The sequence below is a fragment of the Kryptolebias marmoratus genome, linkage group LG20 (genome assembly GCF_001649575.2).
Source record: "Kryptolebias marmoratus isolate JLee-2015 linkage group LG20, ASM164957v2, whole genome shotgun sequence".
NCBI lineage: Eukaryota > Metazoa > Chordata > Actinopteri > Cyprinodontiformes > Rivulidae > Kryptolebias > Kryptolebias marmoratus.
Window position 1 is genome coordinate 9,188,406 of NC_051449.1, and position 23,770 is coordinate 9,212,175.

The 23,770-nt window shown below is 36.8% G+C and overlaps 1 protein-coding gene across 1 annotated transcript in view; it reads right to left on the bottom strand.

Annotated features, from left to right (window-relative positions):
* sntg1 (syntrophin, gamma 1) overlaps positions 1–23,770 on the bottom strand; it is a 50,903-nt gene that overhangs the window by 9,211 nt on the left and 17,922 nt on the right. The window contains exons 5-17 of the mRNA XM_017425912.3: positions 22,565–22,621; positions 22,346–22,403; positions 22,216–22,259; positions 21,813–21,854; positions 21,369–21,471; positions 20,719–20,801; positions 20,285–20,415; positions 15,290–15,419; positions 9,000–9,038; positions 4,663–4,779; positions 3,861–3,932; positions 3,256–3,408; positions 3,067–3,159 (exon numbers count right to left, since the gene is read on the bottom strand). Coding sequence (XP_017281401.1) covers positions 3,067–3,159; positions 3,256–3,408; positions 3,861–3,932; positions 4,663–4,779; positions 9,000–9,038; positions 15,290–15,419; positions 20,285–20,415; positions 20,719–20,801; positions 21,369–21,471; positions 21,813–21,854; positions 22,216–22,259; positions 22,346–22,403; positions 22,565–22,621 — 1,122 coding nt within the window. The remainder of the gene's footprint in view (positions 1–3,066; positions 3,160–3,255; positions 3,409–3,860; positions 3,933–4,662; positions 4,780–8,999; positions 9,039–15,289; positions 15,420–20,284; positions 20,416–20,718; positions 20,802–21,368; positions 21,472–21,812; positions 21,855–22,215; positions 22,260–22,345; positions 22,404–22,564; positions 22,622–23,770) is intronic.

The window sequence follows — 23,770 nt, forward strand, 5'->3', positions numbered from 1 at the left end:
CATCAAAATTAAATGAAATAAACATTTGAAATATATGAGTTTGTATGTAATGTATGAATATAATATACAAGTTTCACTTTTTAAATGGAATTACTGAAATCAATCTACTTTTTCATGATATTCTAATTTTATGACCAGCACCTGTACAGATGTTTTTTTAGGGCCTATACCAGTTGTTTTTGCCATTTGTCCTGTTTGTTCAAAACTTTAAAGAAGTCAAGTCAAGATATGACAAGTTTTCAGCAGATCTCTGGGACTCACCCTGTTGGTGTAAACATACTGTTGTACAGCTGTCAATCTGGGCTACCTTTGGCATTTTTTTGTAAAATGAAACTTTAAAAACTGACAACATTCTGCCTTTTTGTGACAGCTGGCTAGTAAAAAAGTGCCTTGTCTTGGGATGTGTATATAGAACAAAGGTTCGTTTCTTACTTTAGAAGGGATTTTAAAATACTGATTTATTTAGAATTGAGCATTAAGTGGTTTAACAAAAAATAATATCTTGCAGGGAGTGGTCTGGTACAAGAATTGGGCTAAACATGAAAGAAAAACCAGCTAACGTAGAAAGAAAAAACAAACAAAGTCTGAAATACTAGTGACTTTCAAAGATTACAGTAAAGTTTGACTCCATGAAAGCAAAACACAAAGATATGAGGGATGACTCAAAACTCCTGGGCCTCATAGGGTTGCTCTGATTAACATATTTTATGCCTTAATCTATTCAGCCAATTATACAGTGGTAAGTGTCTTATACGTTATTGATTTATTCACCCAATTATTGTGCACTCATGTGTGAAAGGTCAAAGACGAACAGACCTGACTAAGATATCTGTGAGCTGTCAGAGGAACCAGCTGACTTGTAAGGAACAACTTCCCAAATAAACTCTAATGGCCACCTGGTTACATAAATATATACACTACATGCTCCAGTTAAAGTTTTCTATATAAAAACAATACTAGAAATGCAACCTAATTCCAAAAAAGTTGGGACACCATGTAAAATCTAATTAACAACAGAATGCAAATGATTCGCAAAAATTGCAAACTCATATTTACTTCAAAATGGAATATAGTAAACATTAACTGTTTAAACTAGGAAACTGTACATTTATAAGGTAAAATAGGGTCATTTTAAATTTGATGGTAGTAACACATCTCAAAAAAGATGGACAAATGCTGGTTAAAGAGCCATTATGCAAAGAAAAAGTCATATGTAAACCAGAAACGCCACCATTTTGTTTGGATCAAAGCTTGTTTAAAATGAATTCAGGTAAAGGGAAAAACTGCTATGTGGTCAGACAAATTGACATTTGAAATTAATTTTAGAAACCATGAGCGCCATAATCTTGCTGTTAAAGAGGGGAGGGACCATCTGGTCTGTTATCTGTGCACAGTTCAAAAACCTGCCTCTCTGATGGGATGGGTACGCATTAGTGCATATGACATGAGCGCCTTACAAATCTGGGAAGGCACCATCAATTCAGAAAAGTATTTACAGGTTTTAGAACAATATATGCTCCCATCCAGAAAATGTCTTTTTCAGGGAAGGCCTTGTAAATTTCAGCAAGACAGTGCTAAACTGCATCATTACAGAAATATAACTTTGTAGTAGAAGAGTTCAGGTGCTGAACTGGCCTGCCTTCAGTCCAGACCTCTCACTGACTGAAAACATTTGACGCATCATTAAACAGAATATCCAGCAAAGGAGACACAGAACCTCTGAACTAGAATCCTACACCAGATAAGAATAGGACAACGTTGTCCTCCAAAACCTCCTGCAGCTGCTCTCCTCAGGTCCTAGACATTTACAGACTGTTGTTAAAAGAGGGGATACTTCACAATGGTATACATGGGCCCTGTCACATCTTTTTGAGATGTGTTGCTGCAATCAAATTCAAAATCACCTTATTTTTTCTTAAAAATTAAACAGTTTAGTAGTTTAAAGATTTGACATGTTTATGATGTTTCTTTGTGAATAAAATATGGGTGTTGCAAATCATTGCATTCTTTTTTTATTGACATTTTTGACTCCAAGTTGCAACTTTATCAGAATTGAGGTGGCACAGTAAAAATCTGACTGGTTCCTGAGTCAACAGATTACAGCTTCACTTGTCCAACAAAGTTACATTTGTGTTGTTTCTGACAGAACTTAACATGAGTTTTTCAGATTTGCCAATAGCAGCTTTTAATTATGGCGTAATCCCTCTCCTCAGATTGTTTGCACTTGTCGTTTACATATGGATTGTATTTGGTGCATTTCTCTCTATAAACAATGCTCTGGCACCATAATGATCATCCTTGGGGGGACATTGTTGCCTCACGTCGCAGGAGTTCGAGCCAAATTCTTAGAGAACAATATGGCAGCGCTCGAGTCCTGCTCATCAACATAATGTGCAGCAGTGAAGGAGTCTGTGTGGCTCTCAGACTTGGTGAAAGACCAAAATGAACTGCAGGCTGGAGTGAGAGGTTTGGGCTTAAGGGGGAAGGGGGGGGGACCAGCCGTCAAAACAAATGTGCTCACACTCTGAGAATGCACAGAGCACAGAATAAGTTAGCAACAACAAAATCTAAGGAAACAGGAAGCTGAGGTGTCATGATTAGTTTCATCACACTGTGTACAACTCTGAGATTGCTCTTCCATATTTTAGGGGTGGGGGGTTATAATGTGTTTTGGATGCATTTGGCTTTTCTATGGCATTTTTAATGTTAAGTTGGTCAGCGGTCTGTGATTATTAGAATTTTTTGACATATGTTATTGTGCACTCTTTATTATGCAAAAATATATTTGTTTATGTAAAATAACCCATAGTTGTTTCAATTTGTAAATTAGTTTTTTTTGTCTCTAGTTCAGTTTCACAGTGTTTTAGATAAACATCATAAGCTTACCAGCTTCCTGCTGGTGTTTATTTATAAACTTGATAATCACAGATAATCAATATGCATTGATAATCGTAATATAATTGCATTGCAGCCCTTTGAGTCGTAATCGAATCGAATCGTGAAGTGCCTAAAGATTCCTACCCTTACCATATTGGTGGTGATGACGCACTGTAGTCCCGCACTCACCTTTGAAGCAGCATCGAAGCACACAAAGCCCATGCTGAAGTCAACTGTGAGTCCCATGAGGTGGCTCTCCATGATGCAGGCATACGTTTTACACTGCAGAACACAACAAAACAAGAAGTGCGTGAAAAGATCCTCACAAATAGCGCGCCGTCAAAGGAAAACCGTCCGGCTTGTCCCGCGGTTGTTCACCTGTATCCTCTCCACCTCCAGGAATGTGGCCATCTGAAAAGCCTTTTCCCAGATCAGCAGCTCACACTCCAGCTCCACGCTGAAGAACATGTCTTCCCCGGTCTCCGTCTGAACGCTGAAGCAGTGCCGCCTTTTGTCCAGAAGATCGCTGTCCTGAGATCAGCACAGAGCAACCACACTGCTGACAGATGCTCGACAGCAACACAGATACCCGACACGTTACTACTAACCAACAACATTTACCTCTAATCTGCTTTCTGCAACATAAATTGCAATCTAAGGTCAACCTATGGCTAATTGCATTTGCAAATTTTTATAAACCGAGTTTGCTAAAATGAGTTTCCAGATAATGAACAGCAGATAAAGTCTCACTATCAAACTCAAAGTGACCTCAAACCTGCAGAGAATAAGAAACAGCAGCCTCAAGTCTCTCAGTGGGAAAGCAGAAGACGAAATGCAAATGTACTGTATAAGTGAGTCATATGAGCGCAGCCCTCAGATTCTCTTTGCTGCTTTATAGTCTCTTGGAGTTTCTCGGTTTAAGATACACATCTCTAAATGCTCAGGGAATTGGAATAAATAAATAAAGAAAAAAACTGTGATACCTTTAAAATCTTGCACATTATTTCATACACGGTAAAGCTTTTCTCTGCTCTGGTCCAGTCCCATGTTGTCACCTGAAAACGTCACATAAATTTATGTTTTATTTGAGGAACGTCTCTGTGGAAAGAAAGAAAAAAAAAAGACGAAAGAAATAACTGTTTCTAAAAGGGAAAATGGAGTGTTCTTCTACCGGAGGCTCACCTGGAAATACTGTGAAATAAAATTACACCTTTTTACTTGTTGATGCATGAACGAGTTTTGGAAATTTAAAGATAAACAAGATTAATATCATTATATGCAGTATATCACTGCTCAGTTACTGACTTACTTTCAGCTGCTGTTCTGCCAAGTGATGGAACATATTCATCACCCAGGTAACTAGTTTGGAGTAATAAAAGAAACCGATCTCGACTTCTGAACATGCGGGCTCTTATGTTCCAGCGTCTACTTGCATTAGCATATTCCATTTACGTTGGCACATTCACACCGAGTGGGCAATTTCAGTTATCTATCAATCTCCTGCCGTCTGCAGCACCATTGACAGCTTATCCCTCTCGTCATAATAACCCAAATAGCGGGCAGAATGTAAACACATTAAATGATCAGCATCAATCAAATGGAAGATCAATGCGGCGCAAATGATTATTATGAGCGAGCTGCTTCCTACTTCTCATCTTTCTCCTCAACAATACATTAGCAGTGAAAGAAGAATCCCCCTGTGGAGACGAATCAACACAGGGGTTTGATGTGAAGCACAAAGATGGAGTTTACGTGACACAGCGCCGTTGAAGAGCGAGAGCTTACCGGAGGAGCTGTGAACTTGAAGAGCGAGGAGCCTCTCAGCGCGAGGAACTTTGATGAGTACATCCGGTCCTGAACAGAGTCCTGCTCCTTCTCGTCCACCCAGCCCATGTAGATAATCTACCAAATGAGAGCAAACCAAATGTCACCTTGTCTTCAACTATAATGCTTGCAATTAAATCAGAAACCTTTGTTATAAATCCTTCTCGATACTGAATGCTGAAATCACATGCAGCCAAATAAACCCAACGGTTGTTTTCTATTTCACCTGAATTATCCTGTTTTGTTCAGAATGATTCAAGAGAAAAGTGAGAATTAATATATCATCCACAACAAAAACAAAAGATCAGATAATTAAGATGAGCTCAATTAACCCCTACATAACAAAAAATGGAATTTTATCTCGAGGTAACAAAAGAATGTGAGCTCAGGAAAATAACATTAAAGAACAATTTCAAGCATTTTTCATGTTTTTTCAGTTTACAAACATTGGTTTTCAGCCAACTTACTCTTATTCACATTTCTCAACTTTAATAGATGTGAGTACTTCAGACTTTTATTCCTTACAGAATGAAAGTTTTGTTAAATTATTCACACTTGATTTATGTAACATTTTATTCTTAAAGGATGACAAATTATTCATTTTTTTCTTAAACCTGGTCCTCTCTTTTTATAATTTATGTATTGGTAAGGAGACATTTTCACAAGGCTTTATGAACTTTTAACTCTGATGTGTTATACTTCATGCATAACTAAACAAAGGTTTTGAATCTGACTTTTATCTATTATTAAATGCTTTAACTAACTTTGTCCGACGCTCTGATTTCAGCTGCAAAAATGTCGGCAAATTTAGACATGCTTTGATAAACAGCCCTTTTTGTATACATTATAAGTCAGAAGTCCTGTTTATTGAGGTCTATATTCTTACTGTTTGTAATTGACTAGAGATGTTTCATTACATTTGTTAATTGCAAGTTTAGCTGTAATTTTTCTTGAAAAGACTCTGGGAGCAAAGATAAGGAATGCTACAACCAGCATCTTGAAGAAGATGTGTCAAAGCATATGTGATAATGACTTTGAAATCGTAGGGATTTAAACATAAACACAAAACAGATTGGAGTTTTGTGTACTCCAATCACTGGTGTTCTGTCAGAGTTATCTGCAGCCTGGAGTGAGTTTATATTTTTCTGCGTCTCAGTGTGACTTTTCTCAACAGCCCATCAGGTTGTCAATCTGTTCCCTTCTCAGTCTGAATTAAACCTTTAGGTGCAGCTCCCGAACGAGCCAAAAACTCTCCACACTCCGAGGATACTGTGAACCCACGCCCTCTTAGCTGCTGCTTGTCTCTTCCTCCTCCTTCTCCTCCTCCTCGTCGGTAAATATAATGCCTGGGCTTTCATCTGACAGCTTGACAGATTCATCCTGCATTCAAGTCTGCAGCTGGAAAAACTTGCTACATCCAGGATGTCTTTTTGGTCTCCCAGCAACCAGCCACCAAACTTGGGTGAGATGTGTGTGTGTGTGTGTGTGTTTATACCCTCCTTCTCTACTCTGAACCCAGCATTAACAGCGAGCCCAGCGCGTCAAATCAGCACAATATTTCCATAGGATCCCTGCTCCTAATGTTGTCAGACATTTATTATAATCAGATCCTGTCTAAGGAAACATTTATGCTAACAAGACAATCTGCCCTTTAAATGACACTGCAGCTATTTCACTACTGTCAGCCAAAATAATTCAATTTAGTTCTAAGCTCATTCGCTTACTATCGTTTACACCCCCAAAAATGGGACAATGTTTAACATTTCAGATTTATCTGGGAGAAAAAAATAATAAAGTTTTTTGTATCAAAGCTGCACAGACACAACAAAACAAATGATTATAATACATTTTAGTGTAGAAAAACAGAATATACATTTTAAATTACACATACTATTTTTGACATCTTTGGTAAGCAAGGCTGGCCTTCAACAGGGCTTACCAGGGCAGTAGCCAAGGATTGTATTAATGTTTTTATTTAATTAAAGTTTACAAAATGACTTATTTCACCTAATATCAAAGCAGGGCAAGCCCACATCACTGGGAAGAATTTTAATTTGTTGTGGCCTATATCTACATCATCTACTGTTACCGTCAAGGATTCCTACAGTACCCATCCTGTGTGTGTGTGTGTGTGTGCTAATGATTAAGATTAGAGAGCGGTTTTAATAAGACAGCAAGAAGCTTAGAAACGCATGTGCACCCACCAGACACATTTCTGCTCCAGATTCCTTTTTAAAACTAAGTCTGAATGTGGCGAATGAGAACAACAGCTTCTGTGCCGTCTATTCACCGGATCTCCATTCTGCTTCAGTGCATTTTCAGCGATGTGGTAGTCGTGCTTTGAAATTAGCTTTATTGTCTGGAAATCTAACAAAGCAGATTTTCTCATAAATTCAGATGGTAGGCCTGAAATATTTCAGTACTTCAGACTTTAGATGTTACATTATAGCTCAGCGCCTGTGTAATAAGCAACTCTGCTCTCTGGGAACATAAACCGTAAATTTAAGTGCAGATTATTATCATTATTGTAATTTCTATGAGTTAAAAAATTTATTTTGTCGGGTCCCAAAACTATCTCTAGCCAGTCCTCTAAAACCCTGCCCTGGTGAGGCATCATTGGCTTATAGTAACATTTATTCAGTTGTATTTATTAGCAATTACTCACTGTGCATTCTATTGAAGAATAAATAAAATAAAATAAGTTTAAGTTTTAAAGTCAACATAACCAAGTTTATAGATTAAACTACAAAATGTTGCACAGGTAGAGTGAATGAAATGTTAAAACCAACCCAAATTTCTTTGTATTTGCTTCCAAGGAGCCAGACCCTGTTGTATTTTAAGTGGTCCTGATCAACAGTTTTGCTTTAAACCTCGGCTGTTTTCTCTCGTTTCCTGTTCAGTTCGTGTACCTGATATTACATTGTGCTGTGTGGGTTCAAAGAAGCAGAAAGTGGACAAGTAAAGCATAAAAAAAGAAGTGTCAGGCATAAAATAAAAATAATAAATCTACGAATATAAACAGCATCTGAAAGCCAAGTCTTTCCAAAGATAGGGGAAAATATTTTGCATATTCAGATGATCATCTACTGTGTACCAGGTTTTCAGCTTATTGGTACTAAAACAGTATTTTATATTCCTCAAACAGTGCTGTTTTGTAATAGATTTAACTTAAGAAATGGGAAGAAACTGACATGCTGCTGGTATCAAAGAGCCAATTTAAAAATGGTTATTTGCAAAGTTGTTTGTGTTGTCACAACACTGGTTCATCCCTTGAGTTTAGGATCCTTTTATGCTTTCATGATTTATAAATTCATTGAAATTAGGTTGCCTAAAAACTTCTTATGAAAACTGTCAACTACTAGACTGAAAAGGGGTAAAATAGCAGCCAAAGTTAATTAAAAACACTTTGAAAAAACTTCAAGAATCCTAAAGAACTGTTCCTCAAAACCATTTTAAAAGATTACAAGTCGGACTCCTTTAAAGAAAAGTATGAAAAATAATGAATAACTCCAGACTTTTGGCTAGTATTGTTTTATGTTTTAAGACATTCTATAAAGACGTGTTCATGAATATAATACACTCATTAAATACAGTTCTAAAAGTTGTAGCAATATTTTCTCTGCAGGTATCTGTACTGTTTGTTTACAACTCTTTCTATTAAGACTTAGTTCCTTTATTTGCTCAGAACAAAAGAACGCTCTTGAAAACAACGTATTTGCTTACTCTAATAAAACAGGAATTACGTGGGGAAAAAAAGTATAAATGGTGAAAAACTGGAGTCAGATAAACACAGAGGTTGAAATATTTTGGGACATAATTTCGGATTTGAGAACTTGACTGATTTAAACTGCTTTTCACTTTAAAGGTTTCTGTCGGTGGTTTTGCAAGAACTGCATTCAAAACACGCAGTAAATTTCCACAGTGAGTTGTCCTGTGGATTAATTAATTTTCTTTAGTTGCTCAGTTTTCAGGCAGAGTTTTGAGTATATAATTACCAAACTTCACTGCGCCTTTAAATCTGATGTTTTAGACTGAAAGATGACGTGACGGGTGAACTGACTGAAAGCACTTAAAGTTGTTTTCTGATCATCTCCCAGTGGATGGACTTAAATGATGCAAGCACTTTCCATGTGTTGTAATAGCTGGCAACACAGGGCTGTGTCCTTATTCTGACTTTACACACCAGCTTTAATTCACCTTTCTTTAAAGATAAGGATAAAGCACACAAATTAAAACCTATTAAAACAAAAGGATGGTTTAAAGAAGGATTAGGTGGTACTTTTTTTGCTGGATCTTACCTGCTGGTTCACTGGAAAATTCCGGTTAATCTTCTTCACCTGTTAAATTTAAGAACATCAGTAACTAAGTGCCTCTTAAAATCAGACCAGCTGACAAAGTTAGCATGTTTGCAGGATCCCACAGAGCCTGTAAATGACCAATAAACATGAATTAGTTTCCATACCAACACTAACATCCCAGAAATGAAGGTAGACGGTTAGAGCTGCTTCATTTATTTAAAGCATGCAAATTTCAAAATGAGATAGAGTCATTTCCACAAGGACCTGAGGTTCTTCTTAAAAAATAAAAAAAAATCCATTTAAAAAAAGTCCATTTTCGCCACGGTAATAAAAGCAGCAAAACTACAGAGGGAGCAGTCAGGCTTCAAATTAAAACACTTTGTTCAGATTACAGGTATCGCTCTCACCTAATTCACATCACGCCATCAATATAACTCTTTCTTGAAACCCGAGCGCCAAATTAAGATGTCCGTCCCTGACACTACAGAGGCAAGAGCAAGCCGATTGTAAAATGTCACCAAAGTTTGGGACCAGAGAGAAGAAGCACAATGTTCTTTTTTTTTTTTTTTTTTTCTTTCAGCGGAGAAGAAAACTGTGAAGGAAACAGCCAGATAACTGTCAGGATGTGAGCTGGGTGTGAATATTTGGGAGCGGTGACAGAAGCTCAGATTCAGCCGTGGGCTGTTCGAACAGCAGGTTCATGTAGTTTTAACACAAATCAGCAGAGGCTCCGGGTCCAAACTTTCAACATAAATAATGCACCTTTGCCTGCACCTAAAAACGAATAACTTTAACTTGACCGTCTGTGTCTATGTGAGTTAATTCTGCAAGATTTAAAATGAAGAAAAATATTTTTTTTTCCATTTATATATATATATATATATATATTTAGCCTCAAACAAGATCAAAATTTTGGTCAAATTATGATTTTGGATTCAAATTTTAACTAGTAAATACAATTACAGATGATAACAGTCTTATTATCTTAAAAGAATTCATAAAATAAATGATTTCTGCCCAGACAAGTAACATAAAACCCTGTTTGAGCTTTAAGTTTTAACTTGGTAGTTACTTTGATAGATTTCTAAGAAACTCAGATGTTGAATATTTCCAGATTCCGCCAACCAAAAACTCCTTACAGCACATTATATATTTTTCTAAAATCATTTAAGTGATTTCTAGAGTTAAATGATATCTTATTTTTAGTCAAACTTTTTGTTCATTAGGAATTTAATGATCTTAGTCTTCCATATATTTCTGTTTTATTTGCATGATATAAAATGCCCAGATCCCTCAGGTGAACTGATTTACTTAAAGTTCCCAGGATGCATGAATATTTAACATCTATAAAACCCTCAGCTTATTTAAAATGTGGGTTCAAACTTTACTGTGCATTTCAAATAAATAAAATATGATTTCTTTTAGGTATTGTAAAATGTCTTTTCCAACTATTTATCTGTTTTTATACTCAATTAAATGCAAATTCTTCTATTCTTTAAGTTTCTAATTTTGGTCATTATTGGATGACTTTAGGATGTTCCTTTCAGAAGCTGCCCTGTCCTTCTCAGTTTCTTCTATTTTTCAGATCATAATTTATTATTTAAAGCACTTTGACTTGTGTCACATGAGCTGCACAAATAAACTTGTCTTGCTTTGCAAGTTCAAGGTCTGTGTTAAAGACAAAACCATATTAGTATCAGTAAAATGTAGAAAAACTATCAAAGAAAATTTCACCTCAGTCAAATTTGACTGAAATATTCATAAATTTAGGTAAGAGGTTGTTCAACTTCTCCAACATGCCAGAAGATAAAAGTGAAGGGTTTTTTAAAAGTGACTTTGAGGTGAAAGTTAATAAAATGAGTCCCCTTAGAGGACAAGTAACTCTTCAGTGGAAAACTAGTAAAACTTTAAATTATTGAGGGTATTTTGTTTTATAATCCCATGTTCTATTGTGAGTGACTTTTAGTGGAAAATTTTAAAAAAAGTAAAGCTATAAAGAAATCAAACCATTTATGTGATGTAAATGTAGATAACTTCCCTCTCAAGCTGTGACGTTATTACTATCCTCTCAACACCTTAAAATGATAAAAGGTAAATGTACTTGGATACTTGCCATTGCTGACATTTAATTGAAATTGTGCCGCTTTGAGAGGCTAGTAGCTGTTTATATATATATATATATATATATATATATATATATATATATATATATATATATGTGTGTATGTAACTAAAAAGAATCTGTTTTATTTTCTTAAAAATCAGATTCATGATTTTTACATTTATCTTTAAAGTCAAACATTAAATAAACACAGCTGCCTTACTTGTTCTTTTATTGATATAAACTTTGTTTTTTTGTTTTGTTTTTTAGAAAAACAAACATTTAGTGAAGGAATGCATATGGCCAATGGCCTTACATGCCAAAGATTTAAACAAAGATCTACATGATCTGTTAGCGGTCAGAGTATGTGATGAGGATAACTTTCATCAACTAACATGGCAAAATTTAGCTCAATATTTGTGAAACTGACAGAGTTACAGTCATATTTCTTTAAGTTGGATTAGCTGTGGTGGCCATTTTGCATCAGGTTGACTCTAAAAGTTAATCAGATAAAGACTCTAATGATTGCCTTCTGAGAATTTCAATAAAACCCATCTCCTGATTGATGAGTTATTTTGCTAACAGGCTGACTCTAACAAGTAATGCTGAAGTTTTGAACAAAAAGCTTGTGTGAACTGTTAGTGCTCAAAGTATGTGTTGGGACTGACTCTCAGCCACTACCACACCAAATTCTAGCTCAGTATTTGTAAAAACATCTGAACTAGCCATATTTGTGTCTGCTAATGTTGATTAGCTGTGGCAGCCATCTTGAATCAAGCTGACTCTGAAGGTTAATCAGTTGATTAGTACATCCAGTGATTACCGTCTCTTAGAGTTTCAATAAAATCTGTCCACTGGTTTCTGAGATTTTTTACTAACAGACAAACAAATCCACACATGTAAAGACATTATCGCCTTCCACCATGAAAGGCGAACGATATAAAGGTTACTTTTATACACAAAACCTGGAAATGTTCAGAGGAATGTGCAGACTACTTGTTTTGGAGTTTTCCAGAGTTGTTTAATTATAAATTGGGGCAACATGTGGGGGAAGGGCTGTGATGGAGTGCGTGTCTACAGCAACCAGAACATGATGCAAGAGGTACAACTCGGAAACTGCTGACTTATCTTTACAGCACACTGAGAATTGTAAATGAGGCGCCTTGTACTGGGTACAAACATCACGCTGTAATAAATTCTGTTCTAAGATTCACATCAAAACACACTCAGACGTGACAAAACCGCAGCAGTAAAGACAAACGGCGATCACAAGCCAGAGTTCGCTGACTGGGACTGACAGACACTTAACACCGAGACTGACGAACGCCACTGAAGGAAAGCTTTAAAGATTACTACAGAATTGAATCAGCACCTCTGAGCCCGAGTCTCAGCGGAAAGTGTTCGTGCTGCACTTCGCTGCAGACTCGTGATAAAGAAACCACTTGTGTTCAAGGTCAGAAACACAAAGAAACAACCTGATATAAGGAGCCTGAACACAGAAGTAATGACTCAATATTTATTAGTCACATTCAAGCTGAATCCTAATATCTGATTCAATTTGTTAACATGTTTGGAAGGAAGACGGCAGAAAAAACGTCCCACAATATCTGCTGCTCTGCCGTGCAGCTGACTGGTGGGAGTCGTTAGGAGCAATGGAGCAAATACTTCCTTTCATAATGTCTTCCATGATGCCTTCGAATGCATCGCTAAACAAATTCAAGAGGGGTTTCATGAACCCTGAGACGGCCTCTCCAGCCACTAGACCAGAACATCACTGAGCCTTTATGGGAATTTGCGGAGCGCAGAGATTCGAGTGCATTTTACATCTGCCATCATCGCTCAGAGAAATGGATGCTTTTTATCGTGACGAAGGTTAAATATTTGAAAGCAAACAGATCGTTCAAACAAGTGACACCTCTCGACAAGCATAGCGGGACCCTGCTCTTTGTTGAAATGTTTCCTGTTTAATATTTGTAGAAAGGCCAATCTTTGAAAATTTTTAATCATGTGAACTGAATTTTATTGCCTCGCTGAAGGCAAAAGGCAATAATGTTTTTGCTCAGATCTCTGTATGTGTGTGTGTGGGGGGGGTTTGCTTTCATCTATAGCGTTAGCAAAATATTTCACAAATTACTCCATGGATCATATTAATACTTTCAGAAAGGAATAATTGGATATATATTTACAAATGATTAACTTTTGGAGTCAACCTGATTCCAAATGACCGCTACAATCAACTGGCCTAACAAAACAGAAAAATGGCTATAACTCAGCCAATTTTACAGATATGGAGCTAAAATTTGTTGTGGTGATAGCTGATAATCATCCACAACACATACTTTGAGTGCAACACATTACACAAGATCTTTGCTTCAAACCCTGTCATTAACTGTTAGCATCGTCCTTGTTTGTTTGTTAGCAAAACATCTTATACGCAACTAGATGTATTTTATTGAAACTCTCAGAAACTAATTACTAGATGTGCATCCAGTAGTTCAAGATGGCTGCCACAGCTTATCAACATTAGCCTACTCAAAAATGGGTATACCTCAGAGAATTTTATAGATATTGAACTAACATTTGCTGTTTTAGTAGTTGACAGTGCTTCTCAACACATCCTCTAAATCATGCAAGATCAAACGAGATATTGCAATATTACACGAGATTGTGGGTGATATGCATTCCTTCAAGGAATCCTAGTCAATACGATACTCTAGATACTTTCTCTTGCTTTCTGTTTTTTTTTCTCTAACAATCTTTGGGGATTCCGGCAGAACTGCACCATAATTAATCAAACAATCAATCAATAAAACTGTTTCTTCCTCCCAAAAGCCCTTCCGGTTGCAGCAACATAAAAAACCCTGAATAAAATCAAATAATTTAGATGAACGTAAAGCAGCGAAACAGAACAAATTCTTCTTTGTTTCATTCATCAAGTCCCAGTGAAACAGCGATGGTCTGAGCAGAAATCTGCACATCCTTCATCCATTCAGCGTCCTCCTGCAGCTCCCTCACACACCTCACTAAATGCCAAGGCCAGAGTGAGAAAAACATTCCCAACTGTTGAGGCTGTCCTGGCTCTGAGTCATCAGTGTTATGTTTCATGTTAGTCCACTCCAATTAACCGGGGCTCCATTATTCCTCCCCAGACACTCACAACCACAACCACTCTCATGGCCACATGATAATTAAAAATCCTCCTTTTTTTTGCTGCCACATTCAGGTCCCAAGGAGAGACAACACAAAAGCCTGTTTACATCCTTCCAGTCTAAGGATTTATACTTTCTCAAAACCTGCACAGAAACAGACAAGATACATTCCAAATGTGGTGTTAAATGTGTCAAATGAGACCCATTTCTTGCTGAGATTTTGTTTGAGCCATGGTCACTGGTAGACCTTGTTAGTATTTTTTGTATTCAATACCCCTGCTGAGAGTCATGGCTCATCTTCAAACGCAGATATGCAAAGCATTTTATCCACACCAGCTGCAAACATGTCTTCACAAAAAAAATATTTTTTGTTATTTCCAGCACTGGGGTGTCATCATTATACTATATTATATGAGGGCTGTGTAATGTTAGCATGGCGAGATTGTATGGGAGGCCCCTTAGGACAAAAATCATTCTTTCTCTCACATACGCTATGAAACCTTTTCACATACACCACCAAACCCTCTCACACACACTATCAAGGGTTTGATGGTGTATGTGAGAGGGTTTGATGGTATATGTGCGATGGTTTGATGGTATATGTGAAAGGGTTTGATGGTGTATGTGAGAGGGTTTGATGGTGTATGTGAGAGGGTTTGATGGTATATGTGAAAGGGTTTGATGGTATATGTGCGATGGTTTGATGGTATATGTGAAAGGGTTTGATGGTATATGTGCGATGGTTTGATGGTATATGTGAAAGGGTTTGATGGTATATGTGAGAGGGTTTTATAGTGTCTGCGAGAGGAAGAATGGCTTTTGTCTTAAGGGACCTCTCATAAGGTTGTGTAGCTCAGTGTGATTGTTGTTCTTACAATATCAGATGAGTGTGAAGACACATTATTATGAGACTACACTTTTACTGAGAGATCCGCAGAGGTAAAGTAGGCCATGAACAAAATTGTATGTTTTTTGGACAACTGACTCAATATCATACAGGTTTACGTGTGGGACTGAGAGTAGTAGCTGTTTGTACTCACATTGTGCTTGGTGAGATTGGAAATGTTGCCCGCTATTGCCTGAAGCCAGTCCAAGCAATCTTCCGCTGTGGGAAACTGTATGACTCCGCTGCAAACTCCGTCCACAGCTATGACCTGGAAAGCATTTTTTCTGAAAGATTTGAAAAAAGAAAAGCAAACACCACAAGACGATTTATTAACACAAATTAACATAATTGTTTGTGTTTTCCTGCCTTACAAAAAGTCAGCAGTGTCAAAAGTGCATAAAATTATTTGCAAACACTTTCCATATTAAGTGTAAATTCTACAGTTTTATGCATTTGTTTCCTGTGCAAACAAAAGTGAATTCTTTAACAGCCTATATTCCCTAAAAAAACCCACTACAATACATTACGGTGCAATATGATACACAATACAATACTGTACATTTTATTTTTTCCCAAATTGTTTTGGACTCTGTTCTATTTTAATGGTTGACTTCACAGAAAAAAAACACAAACAAACCAATGAAGAAATCTTACACAATACAGACATATTTCACCAGTAAGACTTAGAATGCTTCCCATTTTTGAATGTATAAAAGTCTATAGTTAAAAATTTAAAAAGTATAACACAACCCTTACTATAGTACCAAGAGAATATATAACAATTTAGAAACTTCAATCATACATTTAAAAAAAAATCATTAAAGGCCGAGCATTCCTTGAAGAAATACATGTCGCCTGCCACCTTTCATGCATTTATTGTGAGATAAATACGACAGGCGTGAGATACTGCTCAAAGTATGTGCTGAGGATGACTCTCTGCTACTACATCAAATGTCTGTAAATTTAAATTTGTAAATTTAGTTATGACCTAATACTATGACTATGAGTGTGTTAGCAAGTCAGCTGTTAAACTGTTTTCCAAAGTTTTAAACAAGGATCTTGTGTGATCTGCACGTACTTTGAGAACGAGTAGGGGATGACTTTTAGCCATTTTTACGTTTGCTTGAGTCGATTAGCTTTGGCAGCCATCTTGAATGAGGATGTCTTCAAAAGTTGCTGAGCTGTAGATGAGCATCCAGTGATTACTTTCAGGGAGTTTCATTACAATTTGTCAACTGATTCATGAGATATTTGATAACAGACAGACAGGGTTGACTCCAACAGATATTGTCAGAGGTTTAAAGTTCTCATGCAGTTTGTTAGCATTTGTGTTGGGGATTATGCTCAGCTAGTTACATCAGATTTTAGCTCATTGTCTGTAAAAATGGCTGTTATAATCGTTTTTGGTTCGTCTAATTTCAGTTGGCTGTGATGGGACATCTTAAATTGGGTTGCCTCTAAAAGTTAATTAGTTGTTCTATTAATCCTTTCTGAAAGTTTCATTAAAACCCATTTAGCGATTCATGAGATTTTTTGCTAACATGGCAAACACAACACACACAAAAAACAGAAAAACAAAAAACAAATTATCACCACCTTCTTGCCTGTGGAGACAGGCAATAACAAAAAAATAGGTCCGAAAAATGACACCAGTGCAAAAATTGCCTCAAAGTGAAACACAAAAGACAGCTGGGAGACGCCGGCTCCTAAATGTTTCTGCACGGCTTCAACACAGTCCCATTAAAAAACTTCTACTTCTTCTGTAAAATACTAAGCCAGTAAGATATTCCCTCAGGTGAATCTTGCATCATTTGCAACAGATTCAAACATTTTAATTAGTGTCTCAGTGGTTCGTTGAAAATTTACACCTTATTAAAGTAGAAGTTTAAGTTTCTGGAGAAGTGTATTTGGCAGCGTAGCTCACTCGGTTGTGGTGGAAGAGACAGGAAAGCTATTTTATCATCATTTGTCAGTGGAGTAAATGATGCACTCAGTTCATGAAGAAAGTGGTAAAAAAACAAACAATCGCAGAACTTGAAGGTCAGAGGCAGGCAGGAGCAGGTTAAAACCAACTTCATTAAATCAAGAAAAACAAAGAAACACTACAAGCACAGGTGATTCTGTGCAGAGCATAAAGCAAAACTGACAAGGCTGAACAAAACCTGGGAGAACAAACAGCAGACCTGGCAGTGAAAAAAAGGAATCTAAATATACTGAGACAGCAAAGGACTAAAGCCAAGACAGGTGTACTGATTAACTAATTAGGACCAGGTGTGTGCAGGAAGCTAGGCCAAACTGACTGACTAAAGAACAGGCTTTTCAAAATAAAACAGGAAGTATAGTTAGCTTGAAACTCACCCATACCTAAGAAGAATGAAATAAATCTGACAAAATAATAACCGCATTCAACTAGGACTCAATCTACCTGCTCATTTCAGAACAGAACCAAAAGTCATCAAACCATGAAATATTATTCATAACCTAATGTTCCTCTAATAAAACACAAATCATTGTAGCTGAATCCAAACAGCAAAGGATTCTGTTGATGCAAATACACCTCTTCAGGGTCAGCCGTGCCAAAAACCTTTCAGCGATTCTGCAGTCATCAGTCTCCAGGACTAATATGAAGTTCAAGGCTTCATCGAAAGAAATTGTTTCCATTTTCAGTCAACAGATGTGTCACCGTGTCAAAACACTTGTTCGGCAGAATTTGAAAAGTGGAACAACATCATCAATTCTTCCACTGAGCTCTTCCGAGACAGTTTTCAGGAAAAACAGAGTTTTGTGCCCAACAAATCAGTTCACTTGTTGGAGTTGTCAAAATTAAATGTCTACACAGAATTTTTCTCATTTCTAAAGTTTGCAATTTTATTTAATTAGACATTTTAATTTACGCCTTTAAATTTTCTTTTATTTGAAAGGTAAAATGACAACTGAAACCTTTAGTTACAAAACAGTCCCCTGAAAAGTCAATTAAATTAATCAATATCATCTTCTGACAAAACATGTACTGAGAGTGTAATATTCTTTATGAATCTATTCATTGGGAACATGTACAATACAAGGCACAAGTGTTCAGGTGGTTTGAATGAGTTTGTGTTCCTTTTGCTTCTTTTTAGCAGAAAAAAAAAACACTGGGTCCACCTGATTTAGAGTGAAGACCATCAAATGTTTTACCAGCTCATAAAAGAGCTGCACAGCTTTCATTTCCTGTTTTACCATGTCTGTAATCCAGTTTAATAATCTGCAAGACGTAATGAAACCCAACATTGTCTGCTTTCAGATGTCATTTTAAGTCGTACTTTGAACAGCTAAACAGTTTTTAAAAAGTGTAGGACAATTATATTTAACCTACTAAAAAAAACATATCTGACTAATAAAAGATTTAGAGTTCGTATGTGTGTGTAATGCTGCGCAAAATACAAATTTTGTGGGATAAAACTAAATTTTGGAACCAACACAGCAAAAACAGCAACTTTGTTTTAAATACTGTCTATTTCTGAGCAAAGACTATTTAATAAAGGAAGATTTAATGATGTAAACCAAATATAAATGATGTAGATATTAATATTATAATTCCACTTAATCTACCAATAGACACCAGTGTATAAAAATTTACTTTCATTCTTTCGCAAAACATTTTCAAGAGTTGAACTGTACCTACATATAAGACTCAGTGTTTATACTGTTGGAGGTAGAAAGGTAAAAAGGCACCTTTCAGCAAAGCTAAAGTAAAAATCAGGAATAAACACTTCACGTTTTGTTTCAGATTGATTAAATCTAGTGACGCAAGGCTGAAATAACTGAGATTTCAGAGCGGTTTAATTTCCTCGCCTCTTTTTGAACAGACTGCACTGCTGATAGCATAACCAAAGTTATCACAATAAAACAAACTGTGGTTAAAGTCTGGAAACCGTCGTTTAGCTGCAACATAAAACGGAAAGCTTTGCCTGTAATATGCCTCATAAATCGCCCAAAACTTTTACAATACCCCTATCCAGTTTTCAGTTAATGGACTAAAACAAGGCACACCACAAGTGAGATCCATTAACGTCCAATCCATAAGATCAAATGTTTTAAAAATTATAATTACATCTATTGGCAGCCTAATGGGTACAGTATAACATGCACAATTTAGTAAATCAGTTCTAATGGAAATAAAGCTCATCGAGAAGAATGAAAATGTTATGATTAACATGATTCTTGTTCAAGCTGACTTAACAGGGAAACTAGATAAATAAAAAAGGTGAACAAATACCTCATAAATCAGTCATTATTTTGCAACTATGTTATATTATCATCAGGACTAAAAACGGATAACAGATGAGGCAGTCAGTTTATTGTTTAGTGCTTCCTACAAGTATATTTATATTCTTTGGTGAAACAAGCGCTATTGTAACTCAACTGATTATGACTTTAATGAACGGGTGTTATGGATAGTGACAAAACCTGTAATAATTCAACAGCTCATAATTGTTGTAGGATTGCTCTATTTTTAATTGACAGAATAAAAATAACACACAGGTATAAATTCTGCAGTAATTCTGTTTGATTCATTAGGTTGTGTTACTGTAATTATCAAAGGAGTTTGGGAATAATATAATGCATTTCACCTGTCGAACAAGATGCCAAAGGTTTAAACAAAGGTAATATGCGATCTGTCAGGGCTCAGAGTATGGGTTGGTGGTAACTTTCAGCTACAACAACACAAAATTTTAGCTCAATATCTATAAAATAGACTGAGTTGTAGCAACTATTGCTTATGCTAAAATTGATTAGCTGTGGCGGCCTTTGTGAATCGGGTTGATTTCAAACGCTAATCAGTTGTAGATGTTCATCCAATGATTGCTTTCTGAGAGTTTCATTGACATTTTGCCTACTGGTTCATGATATATTTTGCTAACAAAAAGACAAGCACACATGTACACACACAGAGAATAACACATAGGCAATTACATTCTATTATTGCCCACCTTTCATGGCAGTGAGTGGTAAAGAGGTTGAAAAAGCAAAACACATGACCTACTTTGGGACTGAGCTTCATTTCAAAATCCCCAAGAAAGAGATCTCAGCACAACCATTATACTGAGCCCGAAAGGGAAAGACCAGGTCTGCGAGTGACACTTTAAGATGCTGCCCCACGGCTCACCTGCAGACGTCAGAGCCCGGGATGTACTGCGACAGGCGCGAGTGTAACAGCGGGATGAGGCGCAGGTCCACCCATCTCTTCTCCCAGCGAAGCCCCGGAGATGTGGGCCAGGACGAGCAGGACAGCGTGTCCTACAGCGGGGCGGACAGAGATAACGTTTCCACACACATTTCAAACGGCGCACATGTCACGAGCCTGAGCTCTGCTGCCACGGCAGCTGCACACACACAAAAAGGGAGAGCGAGCACAAGCTGCAGATTACAGCTGATTCACCCTTTTTCTCAAACAGCAAAGGATGGAGCAGCGCGGTTATTAGCGAGCCACGTCAGTTGCATGGAAACAAGTTGCTGGCACCGAGAACGCCACTGCATGGAGACCAAATGACAGTTGTACAGTAGAAGCAGTCAGTCACATGAGAGGCTAATGAACAGTACCGTGTTGTTGGGGTGGTAGTTTAGGTGCAGGCCACTGTCACAGAGAGGAGATGAAGTCCCACTGCTCTGGTCACTGGGGATGCCTGGAGGTACAGACAAAGAATACTCAACTCAGAGCAACACCTCCATCTGTTTCATCAACAAAAGCAATTTTACTTTGTTCTGCTCCATCGCCGGCTCCAGCTTTACACTGATTTGTATTCAGCTGACTGACTGAACGGCCAGTCAACCTGGCCAACATGCACTAATGAAAAGATTTTACAAAACCTTTCATGTTTGATGATGGACTGAAGCTCTCTCGCGAGAGAGCAATCAATTGTGCCACAATGAGCAAAGCAACATCTGCTCTTTTGGTTTAGTCTTTAGCACCTTTTGTGACGCTCGAGATGTGACTCACTTCTTGGTTTTTCTCTGTATCATCTTTAGCTGGAGCTCAAAAAGAAAACCAAAAAAAAAAAAAAAACAGATGAATTTGTCTTGTTTTTTTCTCATTTTTTCTGAAAGTGGTTTGAGATTATTGTTTCCAAGACAACCACTTCTAGACAGAAAATAACACCAGCTAAAAATAATCCCAGTTAATTACTTTCCACGGCTGTGGCAGTGATGCACTTAGACCCAATACTGGAGAATTACAAGGGGGCTTTTCTCACATGTGCAGTCCTCGCACAGTGGCAGCTTCAGAAAGGCTGGAGTCTTCTTCAAGAACGAGACGGTGAGAGTCACTTCTTCACCTGCGTTCCTCAACACCTGGACCTGAAAGTCGCAAACAAGTGGCTATTTTTTAGTAGCGTTTGTTTTTTTTTGTTGTTTTTTTTTTAGAAAAAAATCCTTGCAGATCACTTGCTGGGATGAAACACGGCACACCAGTGTCTAAGCTAAGAATGGAAATCCAAGATAAGGGATTTACACAGGCTGCAAGTTTTATGCTACTTACTCACATAAAATTCGTACAGTTTTGCACTTAAGAGGAGATGAAAGAGGGGAAAAATTGGCTTTACGTGTCAGAGAGATACAAATCATCATCGGAGACAAGATAAGCTGTTGAAAGAGTTGTTGCAGTGTAAGAAACTGGGAGATCTGAGCTGACAGCTTACCACTTCCTCGTGGCGATAGCTTCTGACGTTTATTCCATTTATCTGGAAACAACAGTAACATAGGTACTCTGAATCACACTTCTGGCAACATATTCCTAAAACTCCAACTCCAAAATGATTAATGAGACAAGCATAATAACTGTTGTGGCATCTGTGCAGGAAAGTGTAAATAAGAATGTCACATGCACAGTTAATATGTGGGAGGTGTGATTTTTTTTTTTTTTCTTGTTTAATTTTTCTATTCATTTGGCTGGAACACATGCAATAAATAAAAGTGCTTTGCCTATGGGGATAAGTAATTATTCCACATAGTTTCGGGGACATGTGGCACATGAATTATTAAAAAAACCTGGGTATGTTATTTTGCAGAATGAGAGGAGGAACCATTATTGTGACATTTTACCTGAAGAATGCCGTCTCCAATGAAAAGCAGCCCGGAGAGTTCAGCTAGAAACAAACAAAGCAGGAAAAAACACTTAAACAAATACACAACAGAGGCGTGAAATGAAACTTTATCAAAATGGATGTTATACCTTTTTGTTCCTTTGATATTTTGGATATCACAACAGGGATTTTATGCTCTGCACCACCCTAAAGATGCAAAAGAAAACAAACCGAGTCACGAGTGTTTTATGACGGTGCATAGCTGTTGCTGTTAATGCAGTTCGACAGCGAAATGATCTATAAGACTCTTTCAGACTCTATTTAAAGTGCTGCAGATGGGCGGCCTGATCAGATGGGATCTAAATTACCTTAATACTTAAACCAAACCCTCCAATCGTCTGCCTCCTGATCGTTACAGTCCTCTCCTGCAGATTAAGAGGAGAAATGAGCTCAAACCTCTGTTAAGTATGTAACAACTGAAATGTCAAGATAAAATATACTGTTTGCAAATAAAAATGAACTTTGAGACACATGTTTTGTTACTGTTGATCCTTTAAAGATTATTTATTGATAAGTAAAAATGGATGAATATGTCCAAATTGTAAAACAAAATATTTACTGAAGCTTTTCTTTAATAATTATAATGTAATATTTGATAACACAAACCAGAGTGGCACAGTTTTATACTTTTATCATCATTTTTGTAAGTTTGAATGTAATTTAGACAAACATTTGTCACAATATAATCCAAAATTTAAACTAAGCTGAGCAATCTTTTAAACTATTTCAGCCATCAGCTCAGAGTCGGAGCCTGTTTGCCTTGAAGCTGCATCAGAAATACAAAAACCTTTAGAAACATTATATTTATTTGGTAAAAATTATTCAGAATATGATTTATTTATTTCAGCTCTGCATGCATTTTCAAGTTAATATCTGTATTACTTTATTATGAAGTAGAGGTGAAAAGCCATCAGTTCAACTAGTTTTACAATTAATTGGCAGCTATTCTGAGCATTTCGACAAAGAAAAACAGAAATGATGTGACACGTCCTATATTGGCAAACTCACACTCATTTGTATGTGTGTGCATTCGTAAAGTTATAAATTATGGCTATGATTTCAACCCAGCTGCTTTTTGAACAAATAATTAATGTTATTAATAACTTAAAGGCAACCAGAAGCATCATTCTTATTTTTTCATAAAATCTAAAGTACATTTTCAACATTTTAGCTGTGGGTAAATGTCAAATAACAGTGTAGTAATGTAAGCCTAGAAGGAAGCAAAATGAAATCATGTAAGAAAAAAGTACTTTACTGAGATGTGTATACCATCACGTAAATTATACTATTAAATTAGAGATAAATGTCAAAACAAGGGTGGAATGGCATTAGAAAAACATGCAATATTGATACTCTTGTGAAATATTGTGATAACAAACCCGCATTTTCTTCTCTCTTGTTTTTCTCTTCTGTCATCACAACACTCTTTAACATCATACCAACTATCTACTCCTCTGCTTCCAACAAACAAACTAACAGCAGCAGGAACTTGTGACTCCATCTATCATTGGTTA